General features: G+C 34.9%; 3 protein-coding genes across 3 annotated transcripts in view; 2 read left to right on the top strand and 1 right to left on the bottom strand.

Annotated features, from left to right (window-relative positions):
• The window catches only part of LOC111444374, a 2,378-nt gene extending 1,084 nt beyond the window's left edge, over positions 1-1,294 (top strand). The window contains exon 2 of the mRNA XM_023082462.1: positions 755-1,294. Coding sequence (XP_022938230.1) covers positions 755-910 — 156 coding nt within the window. The 3' untranslated portion in view covers positions 911-1,294. The remainder of the gene's footprint in view (positions 1-754) is intronic.
• A 680-nt stretch (positions 1,295-1,974) lies between these two features.
• LOC111444369 (NADH-cytochrome b5 reductase-like protein) lies at positions 1,975-7,210 on the bottom strand. Its single transcript, XM_023082456.1, has 13 exons — positions 6,958-7,210; positions 6,544-6,586; positions 6,249-6,324; positions 5,894-5,953; positions 5,749-5,799; positions 5,377-5,431; positions 5,176-5,246; positions 5,030-5,081; positions 4,782-4,859; positions 4,050-4,139; positions 3,426-3,539; positions 2,432-2,500; positions 1,975-2,325 (listed from the first exon to the last, which is right to left on the bottom strand). Exons 1-13 carry the CDS (start codon positions 7,123-7,125, stop codon positions 2,269-2,271), a joined length of 984 nt encoding a protein of 327 aa, XP_022938224.1. The 5' UTR covers positions 7,126-7,210; the 3' UTR covers positions 1,975-2,268.
• Positions 7,211-15,349: 8,139 nt separating this feature from the next.
• On the top strand, positions 15,350-17,865 carry LOC111443882 (protein kinase PINOID 2-like). Its single transcript, XM_023081712.1, has 2 exons — positions 15,350-15,960; positions 16,836-17,865. The coding sequence occupies exons 1-2, from the start codon at positions 15,404-15,406 to the stop codon at positions 17,740-17,742; spliced, it is 1,464 nt and encodes a 487-aa protein (XP_022937480.1). The 5' UTR covers positions 15,350-15,403; the 3' UTR covers positions 17,743-17,865.
• Positions 17,866-20,941: the final 3,076 nt, after the last annotated feature.

The following is a 20,941-nucleotide window of genomic DNA, read 5'->3' as shown; positions in this document are numbered from 1 at the left end:
TTTTTTTTTTTTTTTTTTTTTTTTTTTTTTTTTTTTTTTTTTTTAGCTTCGCTAATCGTTAACGGATTTCAATGTTTTGAAAAATTAAAGAACTGGGTCTCGTAACACAAACGAATGTTATTGAAATCAAACAATTTTCAAACGGGCATAGATTTTTTTTCTTTTCGAGAATGAAAATTGTAGCAAAGAAATCAGAAAAAATCGAAATCGGAGCATTTGGAGACATAATTGAAGTGGCCAATTGGAAAAGGATCCGACAAGGCATGTGTTTAGATGAGTAAACACATAGTGATTAGCACATATTTTAAGCTAACAATTTGATATATTCATTCAAATGGAGCCCTTCCTTTTTCTTGTAATCCATGTGCATTACTTCATTGCTTAATAATTTTTAATTTTTTCAATCATATTATAAAATTTTCCCTTATTACTAAATTAATATCACTAAGATTCGTTAAGAGATGAGAACCGATCAGGGTTCTGGAAATTTTGAGATCGAAATTGAATCGTAATAAAAAAAAATGATTTTGAGAAGTTGTTTTAGTCCCTCCTGTATTGTTAGGTTTCTGTCTAATATGTTCGATAACTTGAAAAAGTTTCGTTAGTTTTTCGAAAAAATCATAATATGTTGAAAATTTATTAGACATAAAATTAAAAGTGTACGAGTGCTCAACCCGAAAGAAATTAAAAATATATATATATATTTTTTAAATCTATATATAAAAAAAAACTAATTGAATTGGGCCTAATGCAGGAGTTTGACAAAGTACATGGGCCGGCCTGGCATTGCATTGTGGGCTCAAGTTTCGGGTCATTTGTGACCCATTCAACAGGTTGCTTCCTATATTTTTCAATGGAGGAATTATATATTTTATTATTTAGAACTAAGATTCAGAAAGCTACTGAATGAATGAGTTCATTTAATGAACCTAATGTAAAGGCAATTTTTATTAATATTGTACAAAACCAATTTATTCTTATTATTTCTTCCCTTTACTGTAATTCAAATGAGAGTCTTTCTCAAATTCTCAACTGTCCTAATACTTTATATAGTTCCATTTCTTCCCACATTTTTCAATCCTAAAGTTATGAAGGAACGAGAGGTATGCAAGCATTCAACCAAATGATGCTATGGAGACATCTTGTTGGATGATGAAAGTCCAACATCGGCTAATTTAGGGAATGATCATGGGTTTATAAGTGGGGAATACTAACAACATTGGTATCAGGCCTTTTGGGAAGCCCAAAGCAAAGCCATGAGAGCTTCGGCTCAAAATGAACAAATCATACCATTGTGGAGAGTCGTGTTCGTCTAACATGGTATTAGAGTCATGCCTTAAACTTAGTCGTGTCAATAGATTGGTAAATCCTCAAATATCAAACAAAGAACTCCAAAAAGAAAAAGGAGACAAGCCTCCTCGAAGGCAGTAAAAAATGACTAAGACTCCAAAGGAGTCGAGCCTTGATTAAGGGGAGGCGCACTTTGTTCGAGGTGAGGTGTTGGATGATGAAAGTCCCACATCGACTAATTTAGGGAATGATCATGTTTATAGATGAGGAATTCTAACTCCATTGGTATGAGGCTTTTTGGGAAGCCCAAAGCAAAGCCATGAGAGCTTCTACTCAAAGTGGACAATATCATACCATTGTGGAGAGTCGTGTTCCTCTAACAACATCGTCGTCTCTCTATTTATATGTGAGAATCTCACATTGGTTAGGGAAGAGAACGAAACACCTTTTGTAAGGGTGTGTAAACCTTTCCCCGTTTTAAAGCTTTGAAGGAAGCTCGAAACGGAAAGCCCAAAAAGAACAATACTAAGAGTATTATGAAAAGTCATTCTAAACTGATACTGAGATTCACTCTCTATTATCTATGTAAGGAAAAGTTTAGATGATCAATTTTTATAGAGAAATCGCTAGTTTCTCTTGCTTTGATATAAGCTAGGCTAAATATTAAACCTGACACGATCAATGGTAACTATTTCAAAATCATTTCTAAATAAAAGCAACTAAAATAGACGACTGATATGCTATTTCACTCGAACATGGTTACGTGGAACAAACACCTAGGTGTTATACACTTGAAGAAAAAGTATAAAGCAACAACAACATTAACTGAACCAAAAGATTAACTTATCTAATGAACACTTTTGTAATTAGTTTGCATTGAAATTTTGGTCGAATGACGCAAATGTACCTATGCTTCAGAAAAAAAATTCCTCGCACAAAGTTTATACGTCAATACCTCAAAATTGTACGCCAATCTTCTTAGAATTTGAAAACCATATCCTTTGAATATCCAAGATCCTTAAGTAAGCCACCAAGCTGCAAGAAAGCAGTAAAACAATTGTATATTAATATGTAATAACAGTCGATGAATCAATTCAAGTTAATGATTGGCCAATTGAAAAGCCCATATATAATAAGATACCTCTCCCTGTGTGAAATCTTTATTCTTCGGCCCACATATATGTTTCATCATGCCTGGTGGACCACATACCTGAACGCATGGAAGAAAGTCATTCATGTATCTATCCAAATGTATGTAATATGCATTCAAAACTATATGGGTGTGGGAGGGACTTTATGAATGCCTTATCTTCCAATGCATGAAAGGAATTTGTAGGTAGCACAATTATCAGAATTAAGAAAAAAGGATGAAAAGTTGGTACATATTCCCCCAAGTTCATGGCAAATAAACAATACTGTTTGTGCTATCGTTATGGAGCTACTCGACATAGTTGGATTGTCCAAGAAATAACCTACTGCTAGTAGATATTGTCCGCTTTGGCCGGTTACTTATCGTCGTCAGCATCACGATTTTGAAACACGTCTACTAGGGAGAGGTTTTCACACCTTTGTAAGAAATGCTTCGTTCCCCTCTCCAACGGATGTGGGATCTCACAATCCACCCCCTTGGGGTCAACATCCTCACTAGCACATCGTCGCTTGACTCTGATATCATTTATAACAGTCTAAGCCTACATTAGTAGATATTTTCTGCTAGTAGATGAGTTTTAAAATTGTGAGGCTTATGGTGATACATAACGAACCAAAGCGGATAATTTACTAGCAGTGAGCTTAGACTATTACAACACCTATATACCTAGCTCTGCAGGCAATGCTCCATATAATTTACATACAGGTCTAGATGATACATGATACGAAGGATTACCCCTAAAAGGGAAGCATATTTAAATGACCCAACTGGTATTCAACGGCATGCTTCGACACATTATTGTGATAACGAGAATCCTAGATTAGAAGAGGCAACACAAGTTTGTAAAACTATTTTTTATTTTCCTTCCCACTCGAGGAAAATGACTTGTAAGCTGGTTCTTATTGATCATATCGCATTGAGATAGACATGAACGGCAAAGATTATCAGGTACTGAAGTATTACGGCAACAACAACAAACACTTACGAGGATTAGTGCGTCATTTCCAGGGGAAGGTAAGCATTTGATGATCATATCCTTTGATACATGTCCCTTCCCTCCCTTCCAACCCTTTGGTGGATTACTAACAGTGTAGAATACCTACATTTTTGTTACCATAGAGCCCATCACTTTTACAAAGACGTCGGAAAAAAAAATAATTGACACAAGCATACAAAAAGGGAAAAGGATTAAATCGTTCTCATAGTAAATGTAAAGATTCTGGACATATTGGCGGGTTTCATTTCAAAATATGAACTTCTATTCTGATATGTTAAACAAAGATCTAATCTTATAGCATGCACTATGATGCAGCATCCTATGATAACGATTTATTAATAATAAATATGATCTTTTTTGGCATCCTTTCGATGCCTAACACATGCTTCAGCACACGGAAACAAATTTTGATCCTTTTGGCCAAGTTTTCTATTTATCTTCAACAACATCATCATCATCATTATTATTTTGGTTTCTAATTATTCTCATGCTCTATTTCACTTATTGCACGATATTCAAGCTAGGTTCCAAATATGTCATCTTACGACCATTTGATAGGACATCGTTGTTCTAAATAGTACAGCAACTCTTCAATACTGAAACAGCTGATACCTTTATATTTGGGTGGCAAGCTGCAAGTTTGTCAAGTTTCTCTTTAAGCAATATGTCATCGGCAGACACATTCGCAAAAATCAGCGAGACCTGTAATCATTAAGGGGCATGCTCAAGCAATGATGAAAAAGTTATAGTTGAACTAATTGTGTGCTTGTACTGCACAAATGAAGGTAGGTTGAAAAACCAACTAGTGTCCATTATCTATATTTCCCGAGTTCTTACATTACAGTGTTCGAAGAAAATGCTGCTTCAATGCCCAAAATGCTGGGAATTTTTCTTGGCTAAGGAGAAAATAAAGTTCCAAAATTCTATGGATGATTGCAGTCAAAGGTGTGGCATGGTGGAATTGTAATAGAAAAAAAATCAGTGGGATGAAATGGTTGAATAAGGTAAGTTTCAGAGTACTTCATGTTTTTCTCTATGAAATGCTTTTCACAGTTATTCTTCTTTTGTTATTTTTACCAATTGGGTAAATTACCCCAAGCTTCAAACAGGGGATTGACAGAGAGTATTGATTCTCCGTTGGACCTTTTCACTAAATCAATGAAATTTTTTGTTATTTGTTCAAAGAAAGATAAATAAGTGATTGAAGAAAGACATATTCTTGGTTGTTATGTAATGAACTGCACAAAATCTCATGAAAGGGAAAATACAGGAACCTTGGTTTTCGACTTTACTGGTTACTTTTGGCTTAGTCCGGAAACTTTGCAAGAAAAGATCATTGCGCACCTGTGTAATGTCATCTTGGTTTTTTGCTATAGCATCAATGACCTGAAGCATGGGAGTAATTCCTGTGCCACCAGCGATCTGCTTGCCAATAAAAATATAAAAAAGTTAAATGTAATCTTGAACTTTTTTCTATTTAAAATAAAAGTTGCTAATGGTCATAGCATTGACAACCAAATGATGATATGGGAAGGAGATCAGTTATAAGTGTACTTATGTTTTCACAAGCAATCTGAGATGATTCATTTTACCATGCCAATGTGTTTCTTCATGTTTGGAGAGTATTTGAGCTTTCGAATGGGTCTGCAAAGCAATTTAAGGAAAAGAGAGTCACATAGGACATACAATACACGACCTGGAGGTAACGACAAAGACAAAATAAATAAATAAAAAATACCCTTTCACTTCAAGTTTATCACCAGGTTTCAATTTAGCAAAATGCTGAGTCATTTTTCCTTGAGGATATATCTGCAAAATTCACGAAAGAAACCACGAACTCGTTAAAACACATTCACACTTGTAAAGAAATTTTGTCTCCAAAAGGATAAGTAGATATCCAACTGAGGAAATATTGGCGGTAGCATAAAGAACACTATACCTTAATTAGTAGATCAAAGTATCCCTTGGCCTCGGGATCTGATATCGGTGTATAACTGGACAAAAATGATTAATTAAAAAGAAAAATAAATATACAGTGGATCACATTATATACATCAATAAAGGTGAACAAGAAGATGATATAAATAGATTGGAATATCAAAAAGATTTGAACTGGGAATATTGTTTATCCATACAACATGGAATAGGCTGGAAATCTCAACTTCCCAAGGAGGTGAGTATTTTCACTCCATAATCAATCGCCTGAATTCTAAAGCCTCTATAACTATGCCAAACCCTCGAAAACGCCAATTTACTAACACCAAATTTGCAATAATCACATATAGATAAATACTTGAACAAGAAGACTTACGAGCGTGCAACGTATTTTACTTCCCCTTGTTCGTCTTTATCAATTGGAGCTCTGTGGTTACAACAATGCACCGGAATGAATAACCAAGAAGCATATTCCTTTTAACTTACCAATAATAACCATCTTTCAGGAAAGAGAAACATACCTTGTAACGATGCATGAAGCAACATCCACCCCCAATTTTTCAGATGGATCAAATGAAAATCTGCCACAGTGTATATTAGAAAATATTGTGCCCTAAAATCCAACCCCAACACAATTTCATACCCTAAAATCTAAAATTACAGGAAATAATGATGAATCTAACTCCTCTTCAAGAAAACTACAAATTGAAATAACAAAAAGTAGTCAATTCAAACATGCCCAAATGGATAATGCATTAAGTACCGATTCAATCCAATACTACACAATTATTGAACTAAAACAAGTAATATAAAACAAATAGATGGTTTCATTATCTTACTGAAGAACCATAAAAACGGGCATCCTAAATTTTGTACCTGTATAAATTAGTGTTATGAGAAACACGTGCAACGTCTTGCAACTCGAATTCAATCCATTTATCTGGCTTGAGCGCTGGAAATTCACAAAACCATTTTCATGGATTATAAAACATAGGAAAAGATTTGTAAATTAAATAAATGTCGTTTTCAATTCTCAGTGCGTTATAGAGTATAATCATAAAGAGATTTGCTCCTTCATATAACTTCAGAGAGACATACTAAAACTCGTAAACAAATTTCCTTTTCTTTGATCATAAAATTGTTAAAGAACGAGCGAATAAGACACACTGACCAACTTTTTGGCCATCCTCTTCGCTGTTTGGAGCGAGATGAACCTGTGTAAACAAATTTACCAATAGGAAGTTAAGCTTCAAGGAGATTCTTCATCCTATACGTTCATTAGATTCCCAAACTCATAAGAAAAAACACGCCGCAATAACGGAATGATAGGAACAAATGACGAAAAGTAAGCTCACTGGATACGAATACCATAATCGCAATCACGAGGACAAGTGACAAACCAATCCATGATAACGAGTTCAAATTACGAACATAAGGAAGAACACAATAACTCAACACAATCAACCTCAGCAATGGATCATCAAGATTCAAGAGCGTTATAAGCGGCACATACAACAGAAAACAGAACAGATTCATTCTCAACAGCACAGAAGAAAAGAAAACAAGAGAATGCGAGATAAGTTACCAAATTCGAAGTCGAAGCGTAAAACATATACGAGATTCCGCCGGTAATTGCAGTGATAGTTCCAATAGGGAACCTGAACTTGGAGGACTCAATCCTTGATTGGCCACATAATGCATTGTAGCGTAGAGCTGGAGCAGCAGTTACAAGCCTTCTGAGGAACGCCGCCATTGTCGCAGGAGAAAAGCAAGAGATTGGAAGGAAGCTCAAACAAAATGTGTAATGAATTCATCACTGAGTTGCATCTTAAAACCGCCGTTGAGCGCCTTTGCTTCTCCGGATTGCTTGGAATTTCGGAATATTGGAATATTTGAATAATGAAAAATTAAAATGGAAATGAAAAGGGACCCACTTTTGAATTTTGCCGCCGTCCTTAACAGGTGAATTAGATGACAATTTTACATAAATACCCTCCTTAAAGTTACAAATTTACCCCTCTCACCTTTTAAATTTGCATTAATTTCGTATTTAAACTTTTAATTTTATAATCATAATCTCATAAACCTGAATAATTTATAAAATTAATCATTCATTAGACATAAAATTAAAATTTTAAATTATTAAATATAAAAATTACATAATATTAAAATAAAAAATCTATTAGATATTTTTCTAAAAATTTAGAGATTAAAGGTGTAATTTTTTTTTATTTGAAATTTATACTTAATTTAAGGGTGCTAATGTATACATATCCTAACTATTGAATGTGAAAGACTTCATTTAAATTCCATAAAACATATTCTTTATCCTAAAACAAAACCATGGATTTACGTGTTTCAAAAATATTTTTAAAACGACACGACTAAATAAAATAAATAATAAAAACATCCTATTTTAGCTTAAGCTTAAAAAAAATAAATACCACTATCCTATGCACGTGTTATGGTCTCGAGTTGCGATGTCGTCGTTAGCCGTACAGGAATATCTTGCCTTAACTTGAAAAATATAGTAGCACGAGGCTATACCACTATCCTATGTATATATCATGGTCTCGAGCTGTAATGTCGTCATCGGCCGTACAGGAATACCTTACCTTAACTTGAAAAATATAGTAGTACTAGCCTTGAGCATTTCTAGAATATCCAGTGACCCCTCTATATATATATTTATTTATTTATTTATATTTATATTTATTTTAGAGTGTTCAATTTTGGGGAAAAAAACCATGGGTAATATTGTAAACTACATAGAATAAAAAAGCTATTTAAGATAAATTTCATGATAAGATACGAATAATTCCATTAAAAAATGAAAAATGATTTTTTAATTTAATTATTTTTATTTATGTCTATCTTTATTTTTTAATTTATAATATTTGTTACTTTTTTTTTTCAATTTAATATATTTTAAAAATTTTCCAATTTAAATTATTATATTCTGAGTTTTTTCAATTTTATTTTATTAGGCTTTGACATTTATTTAAAGTTTTAAAATCCCTTTATTTTGATTCCTTCAACACCTTTGCTTCGCCCGAATGCTTGGAATATTGAACATGGAAAAGGATGGGACCCACTTTTAGAGTTGGGCTTGGGCCTGGTTTCTGGATCCTACTTGAGCCCAAACCCGGTTGGAATTGAGCCCAATGAAAATCTACATAATTTTATTTCAAATTTATTAATTTTGTGTGACGAGCGAAGAGAACAAACCACCATTTAAAAAGGTGTGGAAATCTTTCCCTAGTAGACACGTTTTAAAGTCTTGAGGAGAAGCCCGGAAGGGAAAGTCTAAAGAGGACAATATCTGCTAGCGGTGGATCTGGGCTGTTACAAATGGTATCAGAGGCAGACATCGAATGATGTGCTAGCCTTCTCGCTGTTCCCGAAGGGGGTAGACACGAGGCGGTGTGTCAGTAAGGACGCTGGCCCCAAAGGGGGGTGGATTTGGGGGCAGTCCACATCGATTGGAGGAAGGAAAGAGTGCCAGCAAGGACGCTGAGCCTCGAAGGGGGTGGATTGTGATGTCCCACATTGGTTAGGGAGGAGAACAAACCACCATTTAAAAGGGTGTGGAAACCTTTCTGTAGTAGACGCGTTTTAAAGCCTTGAGGGGAAGCCCGAAAGGGAAAGTCCAAAGAAGACAATATCTGCTAGCGGTAGATCAAATATATATATATATATACATATATACATACGAGTCTTTCTAAAAATCACTATTCTTCTTCACTGGTGTCGTTTAAACACGAGCAAACTCACGAACGAACAATTAAGATGGTCAAAAAAAAAAATTTAGCCTGCTTTATCGACCGCTCATCTCGAATTGCTTCCACGACTAAATACTATCTTCACTAATCACCAGAGTCTTTTTGACCTACTTTATCCTCACTCACACGTTTTTCACGACATCACCTAACATAAAAACATCTCTAAGCTAGCATGCTTGACTTCTGAGATCTTATGTTTGAGCAATCGAAAAGAAACGTACGCTTTGTTTAGTATAGATAGTAACTTTCAATTCTCGTCGGGTTGTTTTTTAACCATCATATCTTTAGAATTGCTCTCATTCATATGTTTACCCGATTAATTCATGTACCATTTCTTTTTTACTCAAGACATGAAACCGAGGTTCGAGAGGGTATCATCATCATATCGAAGCGCGGTTTTCAAAACCGTTCTTTCTTGGAGTTTCAACTGTTGTTAAGGATTGACTAATCAAATATGGATTACACCCAGTTGCCCTAGCTGGAAGGAGTGTTATTATATTCCATAGTGACTGACTGGAGGCTGGAATCTTTAACAAAAGCAAAAAGTATTTAATTAATTTGATTAATTTAATTAACTTAATTAATAATGTTTTATTCAGTCCCTTTTGACCAACAATTTTATACACAAATAATTTTAAATAAAACAAGAGAATAAATGGAATGGAAGCTGCCCATTATCATATGTCTCAAGAAAAAATCATGTTCTTTTTGTTTTGTTTTTTTTTTTTTTGGTCCACTTTCACTGAAATCTATGGCTTCCCATATATTTAATGTGTTCGTCTTAGCTAATACGACAATGTTCGTAGTTGCTAACGGTACGATCTCTATTACGATGACGTGACGTTATTTGTAACGGTTCAGATCCACCGCTAGTAGATATTTTCTTCTTTGGGCTTTCCCTTTCGGGTTTCCCCTCAAGACTTTAAAACGTGTCTGCTAGGGGAAGGTTTCCATACCCTTGTAAAAGGTGTTTTGTTCTCCTCCTCAACCAATGTGGGACATCACAATGGTGATGTCACAATCTGTACCCTCGTGATTGTGATGTCCCACATTGGTTGGTGAGGAGAACAAAACACCCTTTACAAGGGTGTGGAAACCTTTCCCTAGCAGACGCGTTTTAAAGCCTTGAGAGGAAGCCCGAAAGGGAAAGTCCAAATAAGACAATATCTACTAACGGTGGATCTGATCCGTTACATTATTTGTTCTTTTTATCATGATAGAGTCGATCGATTGGTTTTGAGTAGCATTAATAAGACCAGAAGCAAATTGTTTAAAGGCTTCGAGTTTGGAAAATCGATAGCTGATGTTCGTTGTTGCGATAACGATAAGCCCATTTTAATTTAAAGGTGAATTAGGGTTAGGGTTAAGAATTGTTGATTAGGGTTCTTGAGAAATTAGGGTTCTTAATTCCTTTTAAGCTTTTTTGTTTTTTCCTTTTGCTATCAGTGAGTGATGAGTTGATATGCTTGACAGTGTTCATTGTGGAGATGTCAGGTTGGCCATGTTTGGTTGCTGAATAAATTTCATACAATATTGATGAGTTCATATGAACTCATATGCTCGACAGTCTTCCTTTTGTGAACCTTGCACTAATTCATTCGAACTTGGTCATCGAAGACTCGAACATTCTCTTGCAGCATGACCCAAATATTATTTCGAAGGTAATGTAGTCTATGAGATGCGACATTGGTCGAAGAGGGGAACAAAACATTTCTCACAAGAGTGTGAAAATTTCTTCCTAATAGACACGTTTTAAAACTGTGAGGCTGACGGTGATACGTAACGGGCTAAAATAGACAATATCTACCAGCGGTGGGCTTGGGCGGTTACAAATGATATCAAAGTTAGGCACCGGGCGGTGTACCAGCGAGGACACTAGCCTTCAAGAGGGGTGAATTGTGAGATCTCATATTGGTCGGAGAGGGGAACGAAACATTCCATATAAGAGTGTGGAAACCTCTCCCTAATAGACACCTTTAAAACTGTGAGACTGACTGTGATATGTAACAGGCCAAAGTGGACAATATCTACCAGTGGTGGGCTTGGACTGTTACAAGTGATATCAAAGCCAGGCACCGGGCGGTGTGCCAGTGAGGACGCTGGCCTCCAAGAGAGGTGAATTGTGAGATCCCACATTGGTCGGAGAGGGGAACGAAACATTCTTTATAAGAGTGTGGAAACTTCTCCCTAATAGACACCTTTAAAATTATGAGACTGATTACGATACGTAACGGGCCAAAGTGAGGGAGGAATGGGTAAGTTAGATTGGTATTGAAAGCTTTATGCAACATTCTGCGGGTTTTACTGAGACTGCTGACTGAAATGGCAACCAAGGAGAGAAGATGATCAGATCCTCCACACAAAAAGTGTTGAAATTCAGAACAAAAAACAAGAAAAGAACTGTGTGTCAAAAGTCACGTCAAAGTGCTTTCCAAATCCCATAGAATTAGGGCATAAGATTTGGCTTAAACCCTAACTCAACATTCTCTCTCTCTCTCTCGTGGTGATTTTTTATGATCAAATGAAGAAAAAAAAGTGTAATATGATAACACGATGATTTCTTAGCTGATGTTGGTAAAGAAACGTTAGCGGGGTTGGGAGAAGTTACTATGAAAGTAATAGAAATTTTCTCGATCATATTTCGGTAAGCTAGGTTTTAGAGTTCTTATAATTGCACGTTTTTTGGTATATGTAGTAATTTTCAATTCTTTTAAGCTTAGATTGACCATAATTTCACGGGATTACTTTTTGTGAGATCCTACGTCAGTTGAAGAGAAGAACGAAACATTCCTTATAAGGGTGTGGAAACCTCTCCTTAGTAGACACATTTTAAAGATGTGAGGTTGATGACAATATGTAACGGGCATAGCAGATAATATCTACTAGAAGTTAGCTTGAGCTGTAGCAAATGGTATCAGAGCTAGACATCGGGTAGTGTGCCAGCGAGGACACTGTGCCCCAAGGGGGAGTGGATTGTGACATCCCACTCGGTTTGAGAGGGGAAAGAAACATTTCTTATTAGGGTCTGGAAACCTCTTCTTAGTTGACGCGTTTTAAAATCGTGAGGTTGACGATGATATGTAACAGGCCAAAGTGGACAATATCTACTAGTGGTGAGCTTGAGTTGTTACAAATAGTATCAGAGCCTATGATGTCCCACATTGGTTGGGGAGGAGAACAAACCACCATTTATAAGGGTGTGGAAACCTTCCCCTAGCAGGCGCGTTTTAAAACCTTGAGGGGAGACCCAAAAGGGAAAGCCCAAAGAGGACAATATCTGCTAGCGGTGGATCTGGGCCGTTATAGAGCCTGACATCGAGCGGTGTGCCAGTGAGTACGTTGGCCCTCGAGAGGGTGGATTGTGACATCCCACGTCGGTTGGAAAGGGGAAGCGGTGTGTCAGCGAGTACGTTGGCCCTCAAGGGGGTGGATTGTGACATCCCACGTCGATTGGAAAGGGGAACGAAGCATTCTCTCTGGAAACTTCTCCATAACAGACGTGTTTTAAAATTAAAATCATGAGGCTAATAACGATACATAACAGTCTAAAGTAGACAATATCTACTAATGAGCCGTTAACTCTTATATTAATAAGACAAATATAAATCCACGTCATTTCTTTAAGATTTTAGGTTTAGTCATAATTTACCCTAATCTTCCCATAATTAAATCATGATATACCAATAAAAAAAAGACATCTAAAATATTTAAAATTCATTAAACTACAATATTGTATTTATTTATTCTCTTTGAAATCTAACATTATAATATTCTTCCATTTATAAAATATATTATATTTCATAACTCAAAAAAGGCCATAAAGTTTGAGGGATCATTATATTTAAAAAATAATTAAAAAAATAAAAAATAAAAAAGCTAATGATAATGCACCGTGACATTGAAGTCGGTGTAGTCTTCGACGTGGCAAAATACTAAATTTCTCAAATTAAAATGCCACGTGTAAATTAAGAAATTGACACTAAAATAATGAAAAATAATTACATAAAGTATAAACTGCATGTGCTACCTATTATTAGAATATATAATGAAAAATTATTTAACCCATTTTTCTTATATGTTTATAATAAAGTTTAATATTCATAAAAGAATGGTTAATAGAAATTAAATTAAAAAATTTTAAATAATTTTAAAATTTATTGAAAAATATAGGAATTAAAAAAAAATCTCGAATTAAAAGATCCACGTAAAAGTCAATTATTCCACGTGAAATATAATGTTATGAAAAAAAGTAACGATTTACTCGATAAAGTATAACTCCCGACTAACCTAATCTAAAATGCCATCTATTAAAGGGATAAAACATGATACTTCAAGTCAACTCCAGCATAACTTAAAGTGACCCGACACATTTATACCTACTTTTACAAATTGTAGATTCCTATCTATTCAACGTCGCCTCAAATATCACGTCATTATTTAGTTATTTATTTTCATCCACATAGTTACGCCGAGAGATTTGATCAACAACTAAGGAACTATTCAAAACTAATTCTCGAGCCTTAGAAACCAAATAAACAAACACGAACATCTGACTTCACGAGTCAAAAATATATTTCTCCTCGAATCAACGTTATTTTTAAAAATGATTTTATATATATAGTAATAATTTGTAGATTGTTTGGGGTCACATGTGTGACAATAATGGTGATAAAAAAAGAAAAAAGAAATTAAATTAAAGTACTAAACTACGTGACAGTGGGTGGATGCACGGGCGCTTCGTGCACCCAACGTCCGAATTTGGTTGGCTCCATCCCACCGCTGCATTGGAATTACCAAACTACCCTCACACCCCTACGACGTCGTTTTATTCTGCACTCTCTTTCTTCCTCACGCTTTGGATACGTCTATTTTATACGCTTTTTTCTAAATAAAAGAGCTACGCCTTTTTGACCGTAATGTTTTCTAAATTGCCCTTTCTTTTGTCAGAAATTACGAGACTGCCACGCTTGGTTCTCCTTTCCTTCGTATTGAAATGATGAGAACTTGAATAAATAATGGAATAATAATAAAAAGAAACTTTTGGTAATTTGGATTAATAAAGATTAATTAGTATAAAATTAATCATTTTACAAAAAGTTAAAGCTTAGGTTATATTTATATAATTTTTGTATTTAAAAAATATAATTCAAATTTTATAGCTAATAAATACTAATTATTATCTCTTATAATTAATTTCTCAATAAATCACTCAATAATCCAATATTTATAGCTTTGAAAAACACTTAAATATGCAAAATCCTAAAAAAAATTAAATTAAACTCGTAATATGTAACAAATGTCGCTGTTCCCCGAAGGGGGTAGACATAATTAAACTCGTAATACGTGGGCTTAGGTCGTTACAAATGATATCAGAGCCAGACACTAGACGATATGTCAGCCTTCTCGCTGTTCCCTAAAAGGGGGTAGACACAAGGCGGTGTGCCAGTAAGGACGTTGGGTCTCGAAGGGGGGTGGATTTGGTGGCAGTCCCACATTGATTGGAGAAAAGAACAAGTGTCAGCCAAAATGCTCGGCCTCAAAGGGGGTGGATTGTGATGTCCCACATTGGTTAGGAAGGAGAATAAAAGACTTTTATAAGAGTGTGGAAACCTTTCCCAGACATGTTTTAAAGCCTTGGAAGCTCAAAAGGAAAAGCCTAAAGCTAGCGAGGATGCTGGGCCCTAAATGGAGGTGGATTTTGATGTCCCATATTGATTGGAGAGAAGAACAAAACACCCTTTATAAGGGTGTGGAAACCTTCTCCTACTTACATGCGTCAAAGTCTCGAGTGGAAACTCAAAAGAAAAAACCCAACAAGGACAATATCTGCTAGGGGTGGATCTGAATCTTATCAAAAAAAGGAAATGCTAGCGGAAGACTCAAGTGGGAGCTCAAAAGGAAAAGCTCAAAGAAAACAATATCTGCTAGCGGTGGATCTGGGTCTTATAAAAAAAAGAAAAATCAGATGGATCTGAGTGATTCTCTGGAGCGGACAGGTGGGTTGGATTGAAAAAATAAAATATATAAATGAATAGAATGGTAAATGGCAAGAGCGTAATAATTGCGAAAAATCAAACCCACTTTATCCATCTTATTTCTTTTTGCAATAAGTAACACAAAACCAACAATAATAATACTTTTAATTTAATTTATTTAATTCACAAAAAAATTAATTCCTCCCTATAAAAAAAAAAACCCCACACCAACCCAACCAAAACCCCTCTTTCCCTTCACAACAACGCCTCCGCCATGGCCAGCATAACCCGAGACGATTCCGACCACGACAGCACAAGCTCCTCCCTCACGCTCCAAGACTCCACCCGCAGCTGGCTGAGCAACCTAAGCATCAGCAGTCGCCGAAGCAGCACGTCCGCCTTAGACGCCGCCTTATCCCCCTACAAACCACACAAAGCAAACCACGTGGCATGGGAGGCGATGCGGTGGGTGAGACGCGTGAAAGGGCGCGTGGGGCTGGAGCACTTCCGGCTGCTACGGCGGGTGGGGAGCGGAGACATAGGGAATGTTTATTTGTGCGAAATAAGGAACCCGGTGGTGGGGCTGGCGCAGTGCTATTACGCCATGAAAGTGGTGGATAGAGAAGCCGTGTCGGTGAGGAACAAAGGGAGGAGAGCGGACATGGAGAAGGAGATTCTTAAGCTCATTGATCATCCCTTTTTGCCTACGCTTTATGCCGAGTTTGAAGCTTCCCATTACTCCTGTTTGGTTATGGAGTTTTGTCCCGGCGGCGATTTGTACGCCGCCCGCCAACGCCTCCCCGGAAAACGCTTCCCCATTTCTTCCTCCAAGTATGCCCTTCTTCCTCCAACTTTTTAAAATTTCAATAATATCCTTAAATTTTTTAAATTTAAAAATATTTTTATAATTAATATACGATAAAATCGTTAGCATCGTATTTACAAAATATTTCACGAATTTTTTAAAATTAACATTTATATATTAGTATCATATTTACAAAATACTTAAAGATTTTTTTAAAATTAAAATTTATATAATTAAATTTATTTATCTTTAGTATCATATTTACCAAATGTTCACGAATTTTTTAAAATTAAAATTTATATCGTTAGTATTATATTTACAAAATATTCACGGGTTTTTTAAAATTAACAATTATATGGTTAAATTTTTAAAAAATATTTAAATTTTTTATGGGTTTTTTAGTCAATACCCTTGAAATTAGTATAAAGTTTTCAACATAATTTTTTTAAAATTATTTTTATATATAAAAGGTAGGAATATTAATACTCTTTTTCAAAGTTTATATATATTTTTAAATTTTTAAAAATAAAAAAAAAATTTGAAATTTTTTATTAATACTTTTAAAACTTTAAAATTTTCATAAATATCTTTACCATTTAAAATTTACGAATTTTGAAAAATAATATTTATACCCTTAAATTTTTAGTGGAAAATTTTAATATTATATTTAAAAAATATTCACGAATTTTTAAAAAATAACATTTATACCTTTAAATTTTTAGAAATATAATTTAAATTTTGTAAGGGTTTTATTTATAAAAGTTTAGGGGTATTTTTGGATATTTTTAAAATTTGATATTAACGATTTATTTTATTTTATTTTAAGAAAATGTTTAAAAATATTTGAATTATTGTTTGTATATACTAATGGAAAAATGGGGGTTTTTTTTTTTTTTAATAGATTTTATGCGGCGGAGATAATTTTAGCGTTAGAGTATTTGCATATGATGGGGATAGTTTACAGAGATTTAAAGCCGGAAAACGTGCTGGTTAGAGAAGACGGCCACATAATGCTGTCGGATTTCGATCTCTGTCTCAAATGCGACGTCGTTCCCAAGCTCATCCGTTGCAGGACCACCGCCGAACGCCACGTCACAAAAACCTACTCCACCTCATCAACTACCTCCTGCGCCGCCGCTCCAATCCACCCTGTCCTCTCCTGTTTCTCCATTACCCGCCGCCCAAACTCCACCACCATCACCACCATAACCGAACACGCCGCCGAATCCGCCGCCACTGTAGACGGCGAGTTCGACCCAGAACCGGAATTGATAGCGGAGCCGATGAATGCCCGGTCTAAATCCTTCGTTGGAACCCATGAGTATTTGGCGCCGGAGGTGATTTCGGGCCAAGGACACGGCAGCGCCGTCGATTGGTGGACGTTGGGGATTTTCCTCTATGAAATGTTGTACGGAAAAACCCCATTTAAAGGGGAAAATAACGAGAAAACCCTAATGAATATCTTGAAGCAGCCATTGACGTTTCCAAGAATTGGGGTTAGTAGCAACAAAGAGTATGAAGAAATGGTGAAAGTTGAGGATCTAATTAGGAAGCTTTTGGTGAAGAATCCCAAGAAGAGAATTGGAAGCTTAAAGGGTTCGGTTGAAATCAAAAGACATGAGTTTTTCAAAGGGGTAAATTGGGCATTAATCCGCTCGGTTCGTCCTCCGCAAGTCCCGAATTCCGATCATCTTCTTCACAAAACCCTAACCCAATCAAAATACCCGTCAAACTACGTACCCAAATTGACCAAGAAACAACGACAACAACCCTACCAAATCCCGTCTCACCATTTCGATTACTTCTAAATCCAACCCGATCCTAGTTCGATCGTCTTCAGCTTTTATCTTTGTAAAATTCTATGTAAATACAACAAACGAGGAAAAAAAAGTTGTTTTTGTTAAAGCATAGCTGTTCAGTAGCAATTGACATGTACACTCCATCACTTTAAGAAAGAGTTTTGTTGTTTACTCATAAGATGAGACCCTCTTGACCCAGTTGCACTGCAGTTCGTCTCACCTCTATAGAGTTGATCGACCCGTTTCAAGAAGATTCATTCATGACTAACATCTAAAAATGGTCTCGAGCATCAATTGTATGAACAGCACAGAGCCATCCGTAATTCGTATTTGTTTAGAATTTGTGTTTGTACTTTGTTTTTCCACTAAGAAAGTACATTTAATATAAATATCAAAAAGGTATGAAAAGAAGAAATCCCATAATTGCCTCAACTGATTCTCATGATGATAACTATTGTAAACTCATGTGATGTGAATAATTACACTATTCTTATATATACATTATATTATATATATATTCTGACTTTTGAAAGAATGTCTGTCTTTTTTTTTTCTGTCATGTGACTCTCTCTCCCTCCTTTTTACATACATGAGAGAGAGAGAGAATGAAAATGAAAAGACCAAGAACAAAATGGGTTTTTGTTGTCTTTTCTTAATCTTTTCAAAAAAGAATGTATAAAAGAACTTAGTTTTTAAAATACGAATGACCTAAAATTTGAAGCAAATCAATTACGAGCTCTGAATTTATGTTACGTTTGGATCAGGTACTCCACGACGAGTTAAATTAAGTTGTAAGCTTAGTGCTGCGGTCATGCTTGTCCAAAACGTGTTAATTATGGCCGTATGTTGGATGTCTCGGTCATGCTTGTCCAAGACGTGTTGTCTATGACCGTATGCCTGTTCCAAACCTCTTTTACCTGCTTTCATCTTAGATAGGTTTTTATTATTTTATGTTGCATCAATATAGGGTGCATGACCGTTCATCAAAATCATGTCTACACTCCCAAGGATATGACTAGTTGCCACTTCTTCATACCTAGATTATATGCTATCAAAGTCATTGATGTTGCATACTTGCTTTTAGCTTATATCATTGCTTTCTTTCAAATTGTTTTCAACGTATTTCCTCGCTCACGTTTTCTAAAATATTTCTCCTAAACGTGACTCGAGGTTTGCACAACCGTTACTTGTTGGGTTAAAACAAGTGTCGTACAATCGTTGTCATGCTGCTACTCATCTCTCAATGACACCCATTCGAGTACGTCATTTCGTCTTGAGAGAGCTTACTCTATTACTTCGATGAATGAACGTTTTCTAAAAACCTATTTAAATCGAGAAAACGAGGTGAAAAACTCAAAAAGGAATATGTTTGTGTGAATTTTTTGGGAGAATGTATAAAACTTTATCTCTCCCATGGTATGTATGAACATTATCAAAGTAATTCACATGTCTTTGTCACCCAACAAAAAAGAAAAAGAAACATAAGAATCCATCATGTTTCCATCCTACTTTTTGTTCTTCTCCATTTCCCCTTTTGTTTTCTTTTGAAAAGAAGAACATTACATTAATACAATAATATCAATTCATTTAGGTAACTATGTGATTTTATTTGCTCCAAATTAGTTTTTTTTTAAAAAAAAAGTAGATAAAAGCTTATGATTTTCTTTCATTTTACTCATTACCAACCAAGAAAGTATGGAAAGGAAAGAAATAGCATGCTTACCTTTTGTATATTGATTCGAACCCGAAACCTTTTAAAAGAGTTAGATTTTAGTTCATATCACGGGAAGGTTGAGATCATTCGAACCCCTGATCTTTTGGTCGATAATATATATCTTAATCAATTGAACTATGCTCAAGTTGTCGATTAGGTTTGAGGTATTAGTATTATAAGGATACCCATAATCAATTGAATTATACTCGGGTTGACAATTAGGTTTGAGGTATTAGTATTATAAGGATACCCGTAATCAATTGAACTATGCTCGAGTTGACGATTAGGTTTGAAGTATTAGTATTATAAGGATACCCATAATCAATTTAACTATGCTCGAGATTAGGTTTGAGGTATTAATATTATAAGGATACGCATAATCAATTGAACTATACTCGAGTTGACAATTAGGTTTGAGGTATTAGTATTATAAGGATACCCATAATCAATTAAACTATGCTCGAGTTGATAATTAGGTTTGAGTTATTAGTATTATAAGGATACCCATAATCAATTGAACTTGCTCGAGTTGACAATTAGGTTTGAGTTATTAGTATTATAAGGATACCCATATTGAAAAAATAAGTTTTTTTTTTCTTTACGCGTCATGTCTATTTAGGAGCGTTTAGAAAACTTAATGACCTAAAAAACCCGATCATCCCAATCCAATTCGTACGATTCGAAGTGAGTTATCATCTTATTTAGATTAAGTTCCGTTCAAATAAATAAAAACGTGAAATTGAAATTATTTGAGGGTTATATTTGAAACATAGAGTAAATAATTTCAACATACTTTTAAATTAACTTTTTCAAAAAGACAATTTCATAATGTCAAGCTATGAATTATTTCAATATGTTCACTTTATTTCATTTTCAATTGAAATATTATATCTTTCTCCATATATATATATATATATATATATATGATTATTTTTGAAAATATCTTTTGTAATTTTTTTTTAATTGTAAAAAAGTAATTCTAATGACATAAAGGCTCTAAGGTGGTCTCTTTGTTCTTTGTTTTCAAAACAAGAACAAAAAGGGGTTTTGAAAATAGTTACCAAACAAACATCTTTCCCTAGAAGTTCACAAAAATCCCAAACCTTCTAAATATTATCTTAAAAAAGAATGGTAAAAAGTAAAAAACAAAAGTAAAAAGAACGTGATATAAGTAAAGATTTGAATTTACGATGCTTTATTAGCACTAGAGATACTTTACCCTAGAAGAATTGTACTTCGAAAAGGGCTTTGACGACATTTCACAACAGGTTAGATGGGACGAGCTATACCACTGAGAGAAAGAAAAAACCTACTAAACTATGTTCGTACAAGAAGGATTAGCTGAGAGAGCCTCTAACATACAAATGTTTAATATGGTAAACGGGTAAGAAGAAATTCGTCGAGAGATAGAGAAAACCCTTAAATAACTGTTGGACGGTGTCGATTCGAAGTACCATATGAGAGAGATGTAAAGATTTATCGAGAGACAGAAAT

This window comes from Cucurbita moschata, unplaced genomic scaffold, assembly GCF_002738365.1.
Source record: "Cucurbita moschata cultivar Rifu unplaced genomic scaffold, Cmos_1.0 Cmo_Scf00006, whole genome shotgun sequence".
Taxonomy (NCBI): domain Eukaryota; kingdom Viridiplantae; phylum Streptophyta; class Magnoliopsida; order Cucurbitales; family Cucurbitaceae; genus Cucurbita; species Cucurbita moschata.
This window is presented reverse-complemented; position numbering and strand designations above follow the sequence as displayed.